Below are 18,622 nucleotides of genomic sequence, written 5' to 3' on the forward strand. Positions count from 1 at the left end.
CTTTTTTAAAAAGAAGATTCCATTCTGAAATCCAGGAATTCTTTTAAAAGAGGGAAGATATACCTGATCAAAAAGATATAAGGTGACGTCATTAAAGAATGTGACTGCTTTTTTCCCATTCTTCTGAAAGGCATCGGTCGAGTGGTTCTCCTGGGGTTGCTTTGGTTGTTTCAGCAAGCTCCTTAAATGCTTCCCATCACTTCCATCGCTAATGATTTCCGGCACGGGGTGCACCATGATGTCCTCGTCGCTGTCCGAGCTGAGCCCGTGAAGGTGGAAGCTTTTCATATCGTCCTCCGAGTCGTCGCTGTTCCCATCTTCCTCGTCGGCGTCCTCTTCGTCTAAGGTGAGGTCCAGCAACCGAGGGACATCAAGCTTCCCGAGATACTTCCCTTCGACATCGGGCTCTTTCAACTTATGGCCTTCAAGGTGGCCCAGTATGGATTTCTCAAAGAGTTCGGGAGCATCGTAGAAGACGGGCGCAAGCTTCGGATCGCCCTCGGGGAAAAAATCCGCCGTACTGGTGCCGGTGCAAGATACGCTTTTGGGGAAATCCTCATATATTTCATCCTCATCTATACGTTCTAGGTCAGGGAGAAGCAGCGACGGCGTTGTATCTTCAGCTTTATGAAGCCACTCCTGCTTTGTTTCGTCCGACTCGCGGTCTTCTACTCCATCCGCCTCCAGCTGTGAGGCCAAGTCATTGACGAACTGATAATTGGCGACTTCACTGCCAGTTGAAGGATGTTTTGCATTCCCAGCATTTTCCACTTCAAAGGAATCGGCGTGGTCCTGAATTAATACTGTTGGCCTTTTCGGTAGACTGGAGGCCTCAGATTTCTTATCCATCTCCGAATCGTTATCGGAGAAGTAGGCCGAGTCTCTGTATGAATTATGGATGCCGTCCAAAGCTGCCTGAGGAGTGGTTTCAAAATTATCCATGTTTGTCGGGCCGGCGTAAGGATTGACGTTCGCTGAGACGATGATCGCGGGGGGGTTCTCCTGCACGAGATCTTCCCCCGATTCACCGGAATTGCTGCCAACCAGATGGGAAGTCCATTCAGGAGATTCTAAGTTTTCCGTTTCGTAGCCGCTATCGGCGGGCTTATCAGGGGGTAAACATTTCCGGGGACTTTCCGGTTCGAAGGATTCTAAAACTTCGTTCATGTCTAACGTCTCGAAGGAGTCCGGCGTATCTAGCAGTTGTCCTAGGCTCGGGGTTGAACCTGATGAACTGTCTTCTAGTAGGCTATCGTGGCTGATACGATCGGTGGGGAGACGACCCGCCGGGTCATACCTTTCCCCTGGGGGCGTTCTGTCACTTTCCTTCAGAATGTAGGCGCGATCTCGCTCGGGTTTCTCGGGGTTTAAATCGGGGGTCAACTCCCAGGAGTGACTGCCGTGTTGAAGTTCCTGTTGATGTTCCTCTCGTTCTTCTTCAGCATTGAGCAAGACGCCGGGGCAGGAGCGGACGCCACCGGTCTGGTTTTTGACACGGATGGAGTGGATATCCATGGAACCGGATTCGGAGACTTGTTCTGTTCCAAGGAAAGAAGTGGCAACATTGTGGGTAGAGTTATCTCCAACTTCTCTGTTAGGAGGGCTTTTCTCCGGGCAGAAAAAGGACAATAAGATCGGCTTATCAACCCCAGGGAGACCAGAAAATGTCCCTATTCGCCCAAGAAGATCCTCGTTAGGGTCACAAACTTTTCCACTCAGGTTACATTCGACTCCCAAAGAGTTCATATTTGGTGGATCTAATTTATCTGCTCGGTCTTCAGCTCCACTGAGATCACCACCGCTTCCGTCCCTTGGGGTTCCCTTCAATAAATTATTCTCCTGGAGAAAAAGGAAGTTATCAGATAGCTCCTCTAAAGTCAGTTGGCTAAGTTCAGATTCCTGTAAGGCATCTTTTTGCAAGTAATCATTTTGTGAAGTGGGCAAGGAGCTTCTCTTCTTGGGCAAGCCCTGGGTAGATTCCCCAAGATCCAAGCGTGAAATTGCTTCTAGCTCCAGATGGATATCGCTTATATCAGCTAAATCGAGTCTACTGACTCCATTTGCCAACTGTTCAGTTTTGGTGATGATGCCACCGTTTTGGGAAGGGCTAAGCAGAGCCTGGAAATTCTCTTCCTTGGGATCTGCACTGTTACAGAAAATATCCCCGTCTGTGCTAGATTCACCCGCAAAGTGTTCTAGAACCACGACGTGGCAATTTGGGTCTTTCGGAACTTCAGAGCTGTCCACTTCGGTGGTCAATTCAGCCACCTGGTGGTCAAAGTTGATGCTCCTAAGGCCTCCAATTTTTTCTTCCAACTGGATGTAATAATCATTTCCAATCGAAGGTTTGCGGGCATTAAACACGGGAAGTTCTCCAGGCACCAGAAGGGACACTTCCTGTCCACTTTCAACCTGAGCTCCAGGCCCTTGGTCGGTCAGTGTATTCTCAAAAACCTCCACCGGGAAGAAGATGTTTGTGTAAGTCTTCGTTTCGACGGGGTTTGACTGGCTACATTCAAAGTGGTCGTGTTTGGCTACCTCCCAGATGTACTCAAAGTTGAGTCCTCGGCTTGTCTCAGTGACGGTGAGGACCTCTTCCATCTCGCGGCCAAATCGGCTGCCATTGAAATGATCCAGGATGGGAAAAGCGGAACTCTCCAACGGTTCTCGGTTTGAAATGTTGGGCTTGAGGTCGTCCCACTGTTCAGGATCGATGGCGGAATCCTTCTGACTCTGCATGCAGAGGTAGACCAGAAGCTTGTGGACTTCCTCGGAGGTGGCTCGCTTTTCCGGAGACAACCAGCAGAACTGCAGAACTTCATACCTGGGAAGGATGAGATTTCAAAGAGACTGTTTGTAACAAGGAAATTATTTCAGGTCAAGAGTTCTTGTAAGAGTTTTCAAAAGTAACCTTGCTTTTCAAAGTGATTGTACCCGGAAAGTTTTTATTCTTTAATTTTTCGAAATCAAGAGAGCAATTTGAACTCCAGGAGGGACAATCCACAAATGATCTTGATTTCCTTTCCTTTCCTTCTTTCCTTTCTTCTTTCCTTCCCTTCCCTCATTCTCCTTCCCTTTCTTCTTTCCTTCCCTCCCTCCCTCCTTCCTTTCCTTTCCTTCTTTCTTTTCCTTATTCTCCTTTCCTTTCCTCCCTTCCTTCTTCCTTTCCTCCCTCCCTTTTTCCTTTCCTTCCCTCATTCTCCTTTCCTTTCTTCTTCCCCCTTTTTCCTTTCCTTATTCTCCTTTCCTTCCCCCTCCCTTCTTCCTTTCCTTCTTCTTCTTTCCTTTCTTTTCTTTCCTCCCTCCCTTTTTCCTCCCTTTCCTTCATTCTCCTTTCCTTTCTTTCCTTCCCTCCCTCTCCTCTTCCTTTCCTCCTTCTCCTTTCCTTTCTCCTTTCCTTTCCTTTCCTCATTCTCCTTTCTTTTCTTCTTTCCTTTCCTCCCCTCCCTCTCTTCTTCCTTCCCTCCTCCTTTCCTTTCCTTATTCTCCTTTCTTTTCTCTTTTCCTTTCCTCCCCTCCCTCTCTTCTTCCTTTTCTCCTTCTCCTTTCCTTTCCTCATTCTCCTTTCTTTTCTTCTTTCCTTTCCTCCCCTCCCTCTCTTCTTCCTTTCCTCATTCTCCTTTCCTTTCCTTATTCTCCTTTCTTTTCTTCTTTCCTTCCCTCCCTCCCTTCTTCCTTTCCTCATTCTCCTTTCCTTTCTTCTTCCCTTCCTTTCCCTCATTCTCCTTCCCTTCCTCCATCCACCCATCACTTGTAGGCTAACAAAAATGCCTGAAGCCTTCTGAACCACCCTGAAGCTCTCATTGTACGACAGAGCTTGACTGAAAGCCCAAAACGTGGTGTTTTTACCATCGATCAGAATAGGGTTGCTCGAGTGGTGGTTGCAACAGCTTGGCTTGTTTTTCTTTGATGACTCGTGTCAAAACCTCCTCATCGGAGAGCTCAGAATAAGGCTTTGTGGCGCCACTGAAAAGTTCCCACAGCGTCACTCCCAGGGCCCTGCCAAAAGAGAAGGCTTCTGTAAGACATCAGGTCACAAGGGGGCTAATGGAGGGCCGGCTTTTGTTTTTTTTTACCTCTGGCTGTTCAGATTTTCAGAGGATTCACTGCTTGAGAGCAGGTTGGAACAACTTATTAGGAGCCAACTCATGTGGCACCTCTCTGTATCCCCAAAAAAACTGTAGTCTAGAGGGTCTTAAGTTTTAAAATTCAGCTGGGGTGGTGGTGGGAGACTTAATTTGTAGGACTGGATGAAAGAGCTGCTGTCAGTATAGTATAAATCTTTATTACAGTCAAAGATTAGCAATACACATTACTTTTTACAATATACTAAAAAGTATTGACATTAAAAGTGGATAATAACATACATGTTCTCCCACTGTTTGGGTCACTCCCTGGTTTACATGGATGAAAAGCATGGAGGTCTTCTAGTCCAACCCCCTGCTTAGGCAGGAAACCCTATACCGTTTCAGACAAATGGCTATGCAGCATCTTCTTAAAGACTTCCAGTGTTGGGGCATTCACAACTTCTGGAGGCAACTTCTGTTCCACTGATTCATTGTTCTAACTGTCAGGAAATTTCTCCTCAGTTCTAAGTTGCTTCTCTCCTTGATTAGTTTCCACCCATTGCTTCTTCTTCTACCCTCAGGTGCCTTGGAGAATAGATTGACTCCCTCTTCTTTGGGGCAGCCCCTGAGATATTGGAAGACTGCTATCATGTCTCCCCTGGTCCTCCTTTTAATTCAACTAGACATACCCAGTTCCTGCAACCGTTCTTCGTATTGTATGTTTTAGCCTCCAGACTCCACTCCCATTAGTATGGGAGTAGATACAATGGTCCAGAAATTGTTAGACATTTGGTTTGGTTTATCAGTATCTAGAATTCGGGCAATTTTTTAATTGTCAAATAAGTGTGACAAATGTTAGAGCTTCTGGGATCATGAACATCAAGTTACGGAACCATCCAGTTGATTTTGGGATCTATGAAGCCACAGTTCCTCCTCCACCCTCCTCTGCCCCCCCTCTCTCCCCCCCCCCCCCCATTACAACTTTGGTATCTTCCTACCAGACATTGCTGTACTTCGTCTGTTCTGCTGTTAACAGCCGGTCCTGAAAACTGGTCACCAGTTCTGGAGCTGTCCACCGGAGGGGTATGAATTTATTTTCATCCGTTTCAATATAATCCTCCTAGAGATTTTTTTTTTTAAAAAAAACCACATCATAAGGGAAGGCCGTGTCAAATGCCTTCAATTTGTTTAGCTGAACCCAACTTTTGGATCTATTAAACGAGAATCTATCCCACGGTTGAAAAGTGTCCTAGGAATTGGAAATCCCTCCCTTCCTGCCTTTTTGCAGAAGTGTAAAAGCAGCACGAGAATATTATGAACAGTTTAAAAAAAAAAACTAGAAGGAAAATGTGGGTTCCTTAATGCTCTCTGGGCTTGAGTGGTTTTCTTGCAGATGTTTCATGACTCAACTAGGTAACACCATCAGTCCTAGAAGGAAGTGGAATTGAGGAGGAGGTGGAGGATGAGGAGGTGGAGTCCTTGGTGCTCTCTGAGCTTGGCCGGTCAAGAAAATGTTATTGGACATATTGTGTTCTTGAGAATTTTCTGGAATATGGTCTTCAGGGGTTAAGCAATATGGAAAATCTTTCTCCCCTGAAGCAAAATGCACCAGCCTCATTAAGCTGCATACAGACAGGATTGGAATGGGGTTGGATATACGTATTTGCACACCCTCCCTAACGTTGCTCTGAGTCAACACGAGCCAAAAGATACACCCATGTCAGCAAAACCAGTTAGGAAAAGTAGGGGTACTTTAATGCAGCCTGCCAATTTCTAATAACTATTTGCAAGTCAGTCTCAGTACACATAATAAATCCAGTAGCTACTTACATGAAGTATCCCAACAACTGAGTAATAGGATTTTAGATGAAAATGGATACTGTCAAAATCAGGTTTTTTAATCTGAGCACTTCTAAATATGTTGACTTACCTTGTATCTACTGAATCCTATTCCATAATCTCCAATTTTTACATTTAAATCAGATGTGAGGAAGCAATTCCTTAAAGCTAAATCTCTGTAAAAACAACAACAACAGAATATTGCAATGAGGAAAAAAACAAAACAAAAGTTCAACACAAGATGAAATGAGAAAATTCAAGAACGTAATTAAGCTACCAAAACTATATTTGAGAACACGAGGCTACATTTAAGCTTTAAATTCAGCCTGGTTCTAAAGTGCCATAGCAACAGCCATTCAACAGTTATATTTGTCTCTATTTAAACCCTGAAGGACGAGCATTATGTTGCAAATGGACTTTCTCTTTCTTGGCCAGTCTCCTTTGAGTCAGAGATCTCAGGTCAATCATGTTGTGGCCCGCCAGTGATCAGCAGAGCTGGCAACAGATTCGGACAGTGAGGAGGTTGGGGAGGAACATGGGCCAGTCCTGAGTCTGAGGAAGGCTCTGATGAGGGCTCTGTGGCAGAGAGGGGACCAAGGTCATCTGGTAGTTATTTGCTGCCTCCGGAGTCTGACATCAGCGAGGCAGAAGAACAGCGGGAGCCTGTTCCCAGTGTGCGCATGCGCAGAGTTGCCAGAAGGCAAGAACAATTAAGAAAACAGGGTCAACTTGGGAGTAAGGCTTGGAGATGATTGGCCCCTCCCATAAGACATAAAAAAGGAGCGAAGGGACGTGAACTTTTGCAGGAAGCAATTAGTTCATTTGGTCAGTTCAAGCTTTGAGAAGTTCTGTTTGACTCTGTGCTAAGTTTGGCCTTGCTCTGCATTTGGCAGTTAGGTCTCTGGCAGCATCCCCAGGGAGATAAGGAGGGTGTTTATCAACATTCCCCTGAAAGACTGTGGCAACTCGAGCAGACCTCTGTCGCAATCTTCACAGACTGTTTGTGAAGCCTTGCAGACTGTTAATGACCATAATTTACAGCCGTAGAAATAAAAGAAGGTTTTGGGGACTAAGATTGTGATTTATGCTTTCTCAGGAACACGCCAACTGGAGCAATGTTTCCCAATCTTGGCAACTCTTAAGAAGTCTGGACTTCAACTCCCAGAATTCCCCAGCTATCTGTGACACTAGACTTCACTGAGTCTATATCAAAAGAACCACCCCTGGCATTCAGGGTTTTCAAGACTCACCCATGCACAAAATTGTGCTTGTGCATCGTGACAAGTCCCGCCACAATTTCACAGGCCATCCTCTGCAGCAGCATTATTTGAGAGTCTCCTTTAATGTTGTCCTGCTCATTGCAAAGATAGGTTTTTAGGTCACCCTGCAAAAAAGAATTTGAGAATGGTTATAAACAGCCTCTCCTGCCAATGGCAGTTAACAGGTATTTTAAAAAAGAAAGCAACTAAACATATAGTTTAGTACCTGCCCATCAACAACATCACTAGCAGTAGTTATAAATAAACTGGTGCTTAAGAGAGCACTGTCATTAAATTTCAAGTCCCTTAAGGTATCATACAAGAGACACATAAAAACATGCTGGTTTAAAGCCATCCAGCAGTTAAACTCTACGGTTAGATAGGAACCATGTGGCTTAAGATTATAGGAAGGTAAAAAAGACTACTGTGTTTCCCCCAAAATAAGACAGGGTCTTTTTTTCTTTTGACCCCCGAAATAAGCATTTGGCCTTATTTTTGGGGAGGTCTTATTATTTTTGGGGTGCAGGAGGTGACGGGAATGGTCACCTCATGGCTGCTGCTGTGTTGCAATATTTTCGGAGAGGGCTTATTTTTCGGGGAGGGCTTATTTTAGCGCATGCACTCAAAAGCCCAATTGGGCTTGTTATCCGGGGAGGTCTTATTTTCGGGGAAACAGGGTATGTCCATCACTCTTCTTTGGAAGAAAAAGGGGAAAGGGATTAGGAGTTAAGAGAGAGGGAAAATTATAAGTTGGAAAGATAGCCGTTGTGATCACTGGGTAAAGAAAGCTTATATTGGGGCGTTGAGATGTTTGTCAGTTCTACCATAATAGGCATTCTAGACTCTTTTGAAATGGGAATATTATATCCAGAAACTCGTTAACACCCATGATGATATCAGAATCTTCTCCAGAGAAATAAGTTTTAACACTGACACACAACAACATGCTCCAGTCACAAAAGCCCCCCAATCAGTATTTTAACGGTCAAATATTACGAGGTTCCAGAATAAGAGAAAAATATTTCCTAGGAGCCAAAAAGACATCAGTAAAAACATTAGGTTGGCTAGAAAAAAGTGAAAGAAACACTGAACGGAACTGACTAGGGGGCAGTGCAACACTAGATTGAAAAGGGCAATTTTGCAGAAGGGAGGGGGAAAAAAGACGACTTGCTACGGATTTGCAAATTAAGGATCATCATGCTGTGAAGTCCATTTCTTCATTTTTTCAACCAATTACTTTTCTTAGAGGCCTTGACTCTAAATGCATCAAAATCAAAATGCATAGCAGGTTTTTCTACAAGTTGGGGAGACAAAGAGTCACACACGGAGGTAGCGCACTTTGGATGTGGCTTGTAAAAAAGGGGCTTCGGAGCATGAACAAAGCCCTTCTCTGCAAACCCTCCAAGCAAGCGCATGCAATTCCAGGAAAAGAAACAATTCCTTTAAGGCCAACGAAGATGGGAGTTGAAGTCCACACCTCTTCAAGATGCTAAGGTTGAGAAACACTGGTGTAAATCAGCAGCTTCCAACCTTTTGGGCCTCAGGGACCTGTTCTGTTGTGGGGTGAGGGGGGATTCCATAGACTGGAGGGTTGGTGTGGTTTTGCACGCTACCTAGAACCCACGCAGTTGAAGCTTCACTTGCTTGCATGGCCCCGTTTTCCTAATGGGCAGTGAACCGGTACCAGTCTAAATCATACAGCTTGGAGAAGCAAGAAATTGATGAAGTCAAATGGCCAAAATCACTCCACATAATCAGTGAGTGAACGAGGAGATACCTCGGCAAGTAAGGAAAAGGACTGCAAGTATCTTTTGAGAGGATGAAAGAAAATGGATTAGAACCAAAGGTTAGAGACTGGTATTGGCCCTCCTTCACATTAGGAGGAGAAGAGGAGAGGGAAGAAGACGACAGAACAAGATTCCCTATTCTAGGTACGGTATAAACTTCCCTTGTCCACCGTGTTTCCCCGAAAATAAAACAGGTTCTTATTTTCTTTTGACCCTCAAAATAAACACTTGGCCTTATTTTCGGGGAGGTCTTGTTATTTTTGAGGTGCAGGAGATGGTGACTGTTGTCACCTCATGGCTGTTGCTGTTGCAATATTTTCGGAGAGGGCTTATTTTAGCGCATGCGCTCAAAAGCCCAATTGGGCTTAATTTTGGGGTAGAAGTATAGAGGCAAGAGTTCACCCTTGGAAAACTCATCTTCCGAAAGCGACAAAACCCAAGACAAGAAGCCAAAGGGGACAGAGGACACCAGTAGGGACCAAAAAGCTAATTTTCCGCCTTCCTACCAGGTTACTCAAATGAGAGACTTCCTCCGCAAGCCAGGCGGGCTTGCCAAGCAAGCTAACCTGGCAATAGAAACAGCACCGCCACTTTATAACACAAATCTCCGCTCGTCATTCGTCATTCTATCAACGAGGAATTTGGTGTGCCGACTGGCTGCATTTCGTCGCCTAATTTATTACCGCTATTAAGCTGGTTACTACCCTATTTTTAACCCCAGGGTAACATGGATGACAGACAGGAAACAAAACACCCTTAGTTAATTATAGATGAAATGGGACCCTGTAAGCTTACTACATAGTCATCCTGGACAAAGAGAGAGAGAGAGAGAGCAATTGCTCATTACAGAAAAAAAAAACAGAAACACTAATTTAGGAATAGATAAAACAAGAGGTGACTAACAAGGTGACTGGCAATAGGAATAGCACTTATAAACCGCTTCCCAGTGCTTCCCAGCCCTCTCTAAACGGTTTACAGAGTCAGCCTATTTGCCCCCAACAATCTGGGTCCTCATTTTACACACCTCGGAAGGATGGAAGGCTGAGTCCAACCTTGAGCCGGTCAGGATCGAACTGCAAAACTGCTGGCAGTCGGCAGTCAGCAGAATTAGCCTGGTTGACTCAGCCTTCCGTCCTTCCGAGGTGGGTAAAATGTGGACCCAGATTGTTGGGGGCAAGCGGCTGTAAACCGCTTAGAGAGGGCTGTAAAAGCACTGGGAAGCGGTATATAAGTCTAGGTGCTATTGCTATCATCACCAGGTACCTAGACAAATTAATGATATCTAGATAAATTAGAGCATTCCCACCAATGCTGGCAAAAGGAGGCCGAGTTTACCACTTGGAAATTCTGCTTCAACCACTTCTATAATGCCAACACCAACTGCCACGTGGGCATGTGACTGTATAGCCAGGTAACCAGGACTCATCTGCTTAAGTCAGAAGAAGCTTTTTCCCACCTCATTTTACGAATGTTCTTGCGTGAAGCTGCAGCTATAAATGTAGGGATTCTCAGGGCTGAGGGGCACAAAGGCAAATTAACACTAGGAGCACCTCCCACTCTTTTTCTCACTTATGGAAGATACACTCGTCTCACATACAGGCAACGAGGCAAGTGTTTTCGCAGCTGCTGTATATTATGTTCTTCTGCTTCCAAGACAAGCTTGAATTTGACTAAAACAGACCGCACCACAGCAGTTTCTTCCAATGGCCATAATTATTATTATTTTTTCCTTTTAGTTTTTGTATTTTTTTTATCCATAAACATTTTGAACACAGTGTATTGTCAGGGAATATCGTTTACAAAAGAAAAACAAAGAGAGAACAAAACAAAATGTGAACACATATACTAGTAACAATAGTAATAATATAATATAACCGAATAGTTTGGGCTCAGTTTCTCTTTATATTAGCTTATTCATAATTCTGTTTATTATAGTGGCATATTTATAATTATGAACCATCTTTATATTTAATTCACACAAAGCAATCATCTTTCTTCATCTAATTTCTACCTCTTACCTCTAACCACTTATAACCAATGGCCATAATTAAAACAGCAGATGTGGCTATGACATTCTAGCCCCTTTGTATGCAAAATTTATTGCACCACATTACATCCCAAGAAGCAAAGTCCCTGTGTGAGTTACGTACACGGAATCAAAGTCCGGAATCATTGCTCTTTCTGCTGCTATTTAACGTGAACATCAAGGAAGTGCCTTTTTTTTTTTTTTTTAGGTTTAATACGCCAAAGCTTCTTGCAAACCAGCTGAATTATCAGAACTGTGAAAGCACACAGATGCAAATAAAGTATCTTCAAGATACTTTACCAGAAGGAGAAGAGGGGGAAAAAAAGAAGAAGAAGATAATGCCAATTTATTTTTGCACAATTGCTGCAACCCTCCCTCAGAGGCCAGGATGTTAAATGAAAAATAATTAGCACTGAATATCTCTAGAGGTGCAAGAAATTATTACAGAATTAGTATAAAGAAGGCAGACCGACCTAGATTTATGTATTTCAGGTGTGTGTGTGTTTGTGTTTGTGTGTGTGTGAGAGAGAGAGAGGGGGGGAGGGAGGAATCTGGAATGGCAGTTTTGCTAGAAAATGAAACTGCCCTATCATGTTACTAAATGATGATTGTAACATAGTCCGTTTGCCTGCAAGTGTATTGAAACGTTACAAAGATGTTAGATCAATCTGCCTTGCAAAATAACCTCCACCTTAGCAGATCTCCAACTGACCTTTATTCTATTTTATCAGACCAGTTAATTGTTTCTATTGTCAACTTGTCTTGTTTATTCTAACTACCTGAAATGCAAGCTGGAGTTCAGGTGAAGCTATGGACAAGAGCAACAGGTCATCTGGCATTCCTCTCACCTAAGACTACCACCCAATGGTGCTACCTTCAGGACCTTCCTTAGATTTGCAGAATTTCTAAGGGAACCAACCAGCATCAAATCCGATTGGATCTCGAACTGAGATTTCATTTACTCACCAGGTCACAAAATTCAAATACCAACAGATAAGGAATGGCTTCCACATACTGGCCGGTACAGCGGAGAATATTGGGATGCTGAAGGATACTGTTAAAAAAAAGTCCAGAAAAGAAATATAAAGACCAGGAATAATTTGTTTGTATTTGTGGCTTGCGACATTGAAAACTTGAGGGGGAGAAAGGAAAATTATTCTCGGTCCGCTGATGTATTGGGAAAGCATTTTAAAACTGTGAATGAAACATTTTGCAGATGTGAATGCTATTAGCAAACTTCTATAAGGGTAATGGTTCCCCTCGCACATATATGCTAGTTGTTCCCGACTCTAGGGGGTGGTGCCCATCTCCGTTTCAAAGCCCAAGAGCCAGCGCTGTCCGAAGACATCTCCGTGGTCATATGGCCGGCATGACTAAATGCCAACACAGAACGCTGTCAGCTTCCCACCAAAGGTGGTTCCTATTTTTCTATTTGCATTTTTACATGCATTCGAACTGCTAGGTTGGCAGAAGCTGGGACAAGTAACCGGAGCTCATGCCCTTACGCGGCGCCAGGGATTCGAACCACTGAACTGCCGACTTTTCTGATCGACAAGCTCAGCGTCTTAGCCCCTGAGCCACCGCATCCCCAAACATCTATATGTCCTCCTATTCCCAAATGTTAACTAAGCAGAACTCTTGGCTCACCTACCTACAATTTAACCTGGCTTGAGTTTTTGGGAATGGGTGAAGGGCCAGGTTCAGGACTGCACTTCTACATGCTCCAAATGTATCCTTGGCAAAGGCCCAGGAGGCTACTCACAAATATGGCTCCCCATGTCTCAAAAACCGCTCCTGCTCCTTGGGATTGGCGCTGGCTTTTAACTCCTTCACGATGACTCTGGTTACGCTGGTGCCGGTGTAAACTTCCCCCAGAAGAACCTGAAAAGCAAAAAAAAAATCAAATCTCAGTTCCACTTCAAAGAGAACCCTAACCCTGGCATGCACGGCTGGCTGGGGAATTCTGGGAGTTGAAGTCCACAGGTCTTAAAAGTTGCCCAGGTTGGATGTCCCTGCCCTAAAGCTTCTTATGGCAAAGATGGCCAGCTTACACTTCACAACTGATTCGAGGGATTTGTTGTTGTGGATTCACTTTGATCACTAAAAATGTTTGAAGTGACAAGGAAATGCAGAAGAGCTGTAATATTCAGGGCACAGATTTCTTACCTTCCCAAACCAGCCATTTCCTATTTCTTGGATATAATTTAGATTCTGCCGAGCAACCTGAGATTTCAGGTCTTCTGTGACAGAGGGAAAGAAAACACATTAAAAGAAGCAGTCACAAAATTTAGTTTGGCTAGATGAACAATTTTTCACAGAAATCCAATATCACTCTTACGTTACAATACAGCAAGACAAAATCATATTTGTCCTGACCTGTCCTACCCATCCTACCCTACCCTACCCTACCCATAAGTAAACTGAAGCCACATTGAACGTTGTGTGAACAGACTTCCTGGCATTCTCCGTGTCTCGCTTCCAACATCTGCTCCGAGATATGTAGCGAGATTAGAAATTGTTCTGTTTGAGGTAACAGCATCTGCCAGTGAAACGAGACCACTGGATGCAGCCCAATATCTGTATTCCTTCCGCGTACAGTAAGTAGCACAACCAATGACATTATGAATCAAACCATTCTGATTCCACCGGGTAGGAAAGCAGGGAGTCAAGCTGTTTTCCAAACCACTGAAGGCAAGAAGCCATGGGTAAAAACCAATCTAGGAGAGAAGCAACTTAGAACTAAGGAGAAATTTCCTGACCGTTAGAACAATTAAACAGTGGAACAAGTTGCTTCCAGAAGTTGTGGCTGCTCCAACATAGGAAGTTTTTAAGATGAGATTGGACAACCATTTGTCAGAAATGGTATAGGGTTTCCTGCCTGAGCAAGGGGGTTGGACTAGAAGACCTCCAAGGTCCCTTCCAACTCTATGTGTTCTGTTCTGTTCTGTTCTATTCTAGTCCTATTTCCTATTCCTATTCCATATTCTATTGTATTCTATTCCATTCCATCCCATCCCATCTACTCTAACTCTGTTCTATTCTATTCCATTCCATTCCATCTCATCCCATCCTGTTCTACTCTAATTCTATTCTATTCTGTTCTGTTCTATTCTGCTCTACTCTACTTCTACTCTATTCTGACTTGACGCAGCACATTAAACTCTAAATTCTAAGTAAACAGTTAGCATAATAACTTAGGTAGTTATATAATACACAAAGCTCAAACAAATGTTCTATATTATGGCCTGGCACAATGGCCTGTTTCGTACAATATACTGAGACGACAATAGCCAGGGATCCTACACCCCTCCTTTAGCTATCCTTGCGTGTTCTGCAGATGCAAAGACAACGGTCCTAAAGCTTCTTTCTCTTGTGTTGGAAAGACCTCCCTACCATTCCATCTGCCGTTTGTGCAGTTATGAACATGGCGTCTAGCTTCACGAACATTTCTCCGAGAGATCAAGCGATTTCAGTCGCGGAGGCTTTTTGTCCTTTTTCTCCTCGCTTGCGACTTTCTGCATTTCAATCCCAAACTAAATAGAGGCAAATTTCCTATCTGCCGAAGCTGATCTCATCCGTGCTTAGAAAACAAATTTGAATGTCACCCCTGTGGAGAACCAACGGGTGCCATGATGGAATACTGGAGGGGACAGGAGAGGAAGGAAAAATTCCGGAAAGGGATGAGGCTCATACCTGTTGGAAGTTGGAATTGGGATGGAGCTGGGAGAGAAACACTGGGCACCGTAAGGGTAAACACTTCTGCGGGAGACTGAATTGTTGGGGTGTCCTCTGCGGGTGGGGTGAAGTCCAGTTCATCATCAAAATTGTCTTCAAATTCCTACCAAGGCAAAAGGCAAAGAGATTATCAGATTGACAGAGAAAATGCCCTGTACAAAGAACCTGATTTGCATATGACAAACCCAATTGATAAGTCTTGGTTGCATCGCTATGTAGATCACAGACATCAAACACTGCTAAGCCAATTACTAATGCTATAATGCCATGTTTTATAGAAAAATACATCTTTTGTTTAGAAGATGATTAGTCAACTTTGGGCTCGCTTAGGGCAATGTTTCTCAACCTCAGCAATTTTAAGACATGCAGACTTTGGCTCCCAGATTTTCCTGGTCAGCCCTGAAGTTCACACATTTAAAGATTGCTAAGGTTGAGAACCTTGATGTAGGGTGTTTCATTCAATGGATGATTGATGTGTTTCTTGAATACAATGGCCTTCCAGATACTGGTAAACATCAGTTGTTAACCTCCCTCACTAGTTAGGACTGCTAGAAACAGATGTTCAGCCACCTAGAGATACCGGATCCTTTGTGAGGTTAGTACCTATAAAGGAAAATATTTGTAGCTCAGGGTTGACATGAGGGATAATCTCTGAGTTTGCCTGCAGACATTTCATTACCCAAACTAGGTAACATCATCAGTACTAGAAAGGAATAGGGAGGAGGAGGAGGAGGAGGAGGGGGAACTTAACTTTTATTCAATTTCAATTTTTTGGTCTTGTGTGATTCATGGGACAGCTTCTTTGTACTTCAGCCCACACAGGAAGTGCTAGCATTGGTGTCATTTTTTAAAATTTATTTTATTTATTTACTTTGCCAAACATGTACAAGATAACAGATATAAGTATAAACATGGACATTAACAAAGGAAATGAGTACAAATAAATGGAGACAGTAGGACAGGGATGGAAGGCACACTGGTGCGCTTATGGAGGCCCCCTTTACGGACCTCTTAGGAATGGGGTGAGGTCCACGATAGACAGATTAAGGTTGAAGCTGTGATGGTTAGAGGATGTAACAACAGAGTCAGGTAGAGCATTCCAGGCGTTGACCACTCTGTTGCTGAAGTTATATTTTCTGCAATTGAGTCAATCAAAAAGATAGCTGGAAAGGAGGCAAGGTTAACACGAGGAATAGATGGACACCCAAGGAAAAAAGGTGACTGACCGAGGATCTTTTTAAGCTCAACTATCATTCAGGTGTTTGAATGAATGTTGTTTCCTATCTCGTTCTTTGCATCGCCAGAATCCAAATCCATTCGTATCTTGTACGTTCTGGAGTTGCCTGTTGCATAAACAAGTGTGAAGCAACCTAACATGATGATGGCATCTTGCTCACCTTGAAAAGCCAAGTAAGGTGAGACTTTCTCGAAATTATTTTTAGACTACATTAGCTCTTTCTTAGCTTCCATGCTTAAATGTGGCAAAAATACAAACTTGTTCCAGACATACAACAGTTTTAAATTATTTAAAATGTCTTGGCGAAACCACTTTAACAAAAACAATCCCAGGCTTCATTTGAATAAGGTGATATTTAATATTCCCTAGTATATTTATGAAGGACAAGGTGGCTCAATGGCTAAGATGGTTGATCAGAAAGCTCCGCAGTTCGGCGGTTCGAATCCCTAGCGCCGCGTAATTAAGTAACCTCCCGTTACTTGTCCCAGCTTCTGCCAACCTAGCAGTTCGAAAGCATGTAAAAAATGCAAATAGAAAAACAGGAGCCACCTTTGGTGGGAAGGTAAAAGCGCTCTGTGCGCCTCCATTTAGTCATGCCGGCCACATGACCACGGAATTGTCTTCAGACAGCACTGACTCTTGGCTTTGAAATGGAGATGAGCACCGCCCTCTAGAGTCGGGAACATACCTGCACAACGAACAAAATGATTTCTTGATACCACTCACCTTGAAGTTAATCTCTTGATCTTTACAGCAGGAAATACAGTTTACAAGCAGTAGTATCAAAACTAAGAGGCCGCCGGCAGACAGAACCACCAAGGAGTAGGAAATTTCAAAGGCTGTCTCTTCTCCTGGAAAATAAATGGGGCTTACATTAATGCGGTTTAGGACACTATAAAGTACAGCAAAAACTGCAAACTTCAGGGGAAAGGAATTTAACATTCCTCATAATTTACTTTGGTAACAAATCCTTGCTTGCTGGCATGTTTAAGGAACCTTTTGTAAGGAAGACAGCATAAATAATAAGCGATCAGGTTTTCAGGATCAGTGACCCTCAATTTACGGCTTTTGATTTCTGGCAATTCCCCTTCCTACGCACACTTCTAATTTAACACAATAATTAGCACTAGGATTTCTTCTTTGTTCCTTCTTGCAGCTCATCAACTAGATTAAGCGCTAGCAGACAAGACTTTAGCGTGGATATCTTTTTTATTGTTTGTTTGTTGTCCTGGGCATAAAATGGGTTATGTGCTTTAAATCCACCATAGTATATCTTGCACTAGAAACAAGTTATTACACGTAAACGGCTTTCAAATTATCTAAATTGGAACATGTGGTGTAACAGCAACAGGATCTCCACATTCAACAGCAGAATGTCTCCAGCTGTTTAGAGGTTGGGAAAAGAGAATATTTGCTCTGTGAACTTTCTCGCAGCATCTGCCTGGGACACACCTTAAACCAAAGGTTAGATGGAGATGGGATTTTGTCCAAAATTATTACGTCTTTCTCTCAACTAACAGAAGTTATAAGTCTTCCAAATGTGACACATGCACAGATTAAAAAGGTTCTTAATTATGATGTCTTGGAGGGATCCACTGATGTTGTGCATTGGCAATTATTTTTAAATTACTGCCTAAAGCTTATTTGCTAAGCTGTTAACTAAGAATTATAATTTGTTTTGATTAGAACAAAAGCGCTTCTTAAACGTAATAGGAGCACCGTGAGATGAATATTATAAAAATGTATCCACATTTTGCTACAGAATTTTTATCACACTCCAATAGGTCAAAGTCTTTGAGAGAATCAATACAAAATCTCTAAAAGAAATTATACAGAAGATAAGGGTGACTGAATAGGACGAGATGACTCTAAATCAAGCTGTAAGATTATTTTCTGAGGTTAAATTCCAGTTTTTAAATACCAGTCAGGTATGATAGGCGATAAATAAATAAACATTTCAATAATAGTCTTGTTTCCACCCAGGAAGAATCAAAATTATATTTCACAGAAAAAGAATGCTTTGAAAATTCAACAAAATGAGCAGCACAGTTCAGCCTTGTGATTCATACAGCCTCCCCTAAAAAAAAAATATAGCCTGAAAAAATAAATGTACAGGTAGTCCTCGCCTTACGACCACAACTGAGCACAGAATTTAGCTTGCTGAGTGAGAAATTTGTTGAGTTATGCCTCATTTTACAACCTTTCTTGCCATATTTGTTAAGCAAATCACGGCAACTGTTAAAATTAGTCAGATGGTCGTTAAGTGAACCTGGCCTCCCCGTGGACTTTGCTTGTGAGATGGTCGCAAAAGGGGAATTTAAAATGATGAATTTAGTAGTCCCCTGAGGTCCGAAAGGTTGGTGACCCCGGATCTAGTTCAACCCCTCCCCCGCCTGCCCAAGCAGGAGATCCTATACCTGTGATGGCGAGCCTAAGGCACGAGTGCCAAAGATGGCACGCAGAGCCCACGCACAATCGCCAGCTGCTCTTCTGGTTTCTGGCAGCTGGTCTTCGTGGGCACCGGAGGACCGGAGAACGGCCTGAAAACAGCCCCCCAAATGGCCAAAAAAACAGACCTTTTTCGGGCTGTTCCCAGGCCATTTTTCGCGCCTGAAGGAGGCCTGAAAACGCCCCCAAAACAGGCATGTGCATGCTGGCCAGCTAGTCTTTTG

At 43.3% G+C, this 18,622-nt stretch overlaps 1 protein-coding gene across 2 annotated transcripts in view; it reads right to left on the bottom strand.

The window, feature by feature from the left end:
• Positions 1–18,622, bottom strand: part of LMTK2 (lemur tyrosine kinase 2) — a 34,099-nt gene that overhangs the window by 5,986 nt on the left and 9,491 nt on the right. The window contains exons 2-11 of one of the 2 annotated variants that reach the window (XM_081965688.1): positions 16,677–16,801; positions 14,672–14,816; positions 13,145–13,215; positions 12,741–12,859; positions 11,945–12,032; positions 7,157–7,290; positions 5,998–6,082; positions 5,066–5,187; positions 3,850–3,999; positions 64–2,824 (exon numbers count right to left, since the gene is read on the bottom strand). In XM_081965688.1, coding sequence (XP_081821814.1) covers positions 64–2,824; positions 3,850–3,999; positions 5,066–5,187; positions 5,998–6,082; positions 7,157–7,290; positions 11,945–12,032; positions 12,741–12,859; positions 13,145–13,215; positions 14,672–14,816; positions 16,677–16,801 — 3,800 coding nt within the window. Of the gene's footprint in view, positions 1–63; positions 2,825–3,849; positions 4,000–5,065; positions 5,188–5,997; positions 6,083–7,156; positions 7,291–11,944; positions 12,033–12,740; positions 12,860–13,144; positions 13,219–14,671; positions 14,817–16,676; positions 16,802–18,622 lie in introns of both variants that reach the window. The other variant, XM_081965687.1, reaches the window with a different exon arrangement.

Source organism: Natrix helvetica (genome assembly GCF_964273705.1).
Source record: "Natrix helvetica genome assembly, chromosome: 13".
NCBI classification, from domain to species: Eukaryota; Metazoa; Chordata; class Lepidosauria; order Squamata; family Natricidae; genus Natrix; species Natrix helvetica.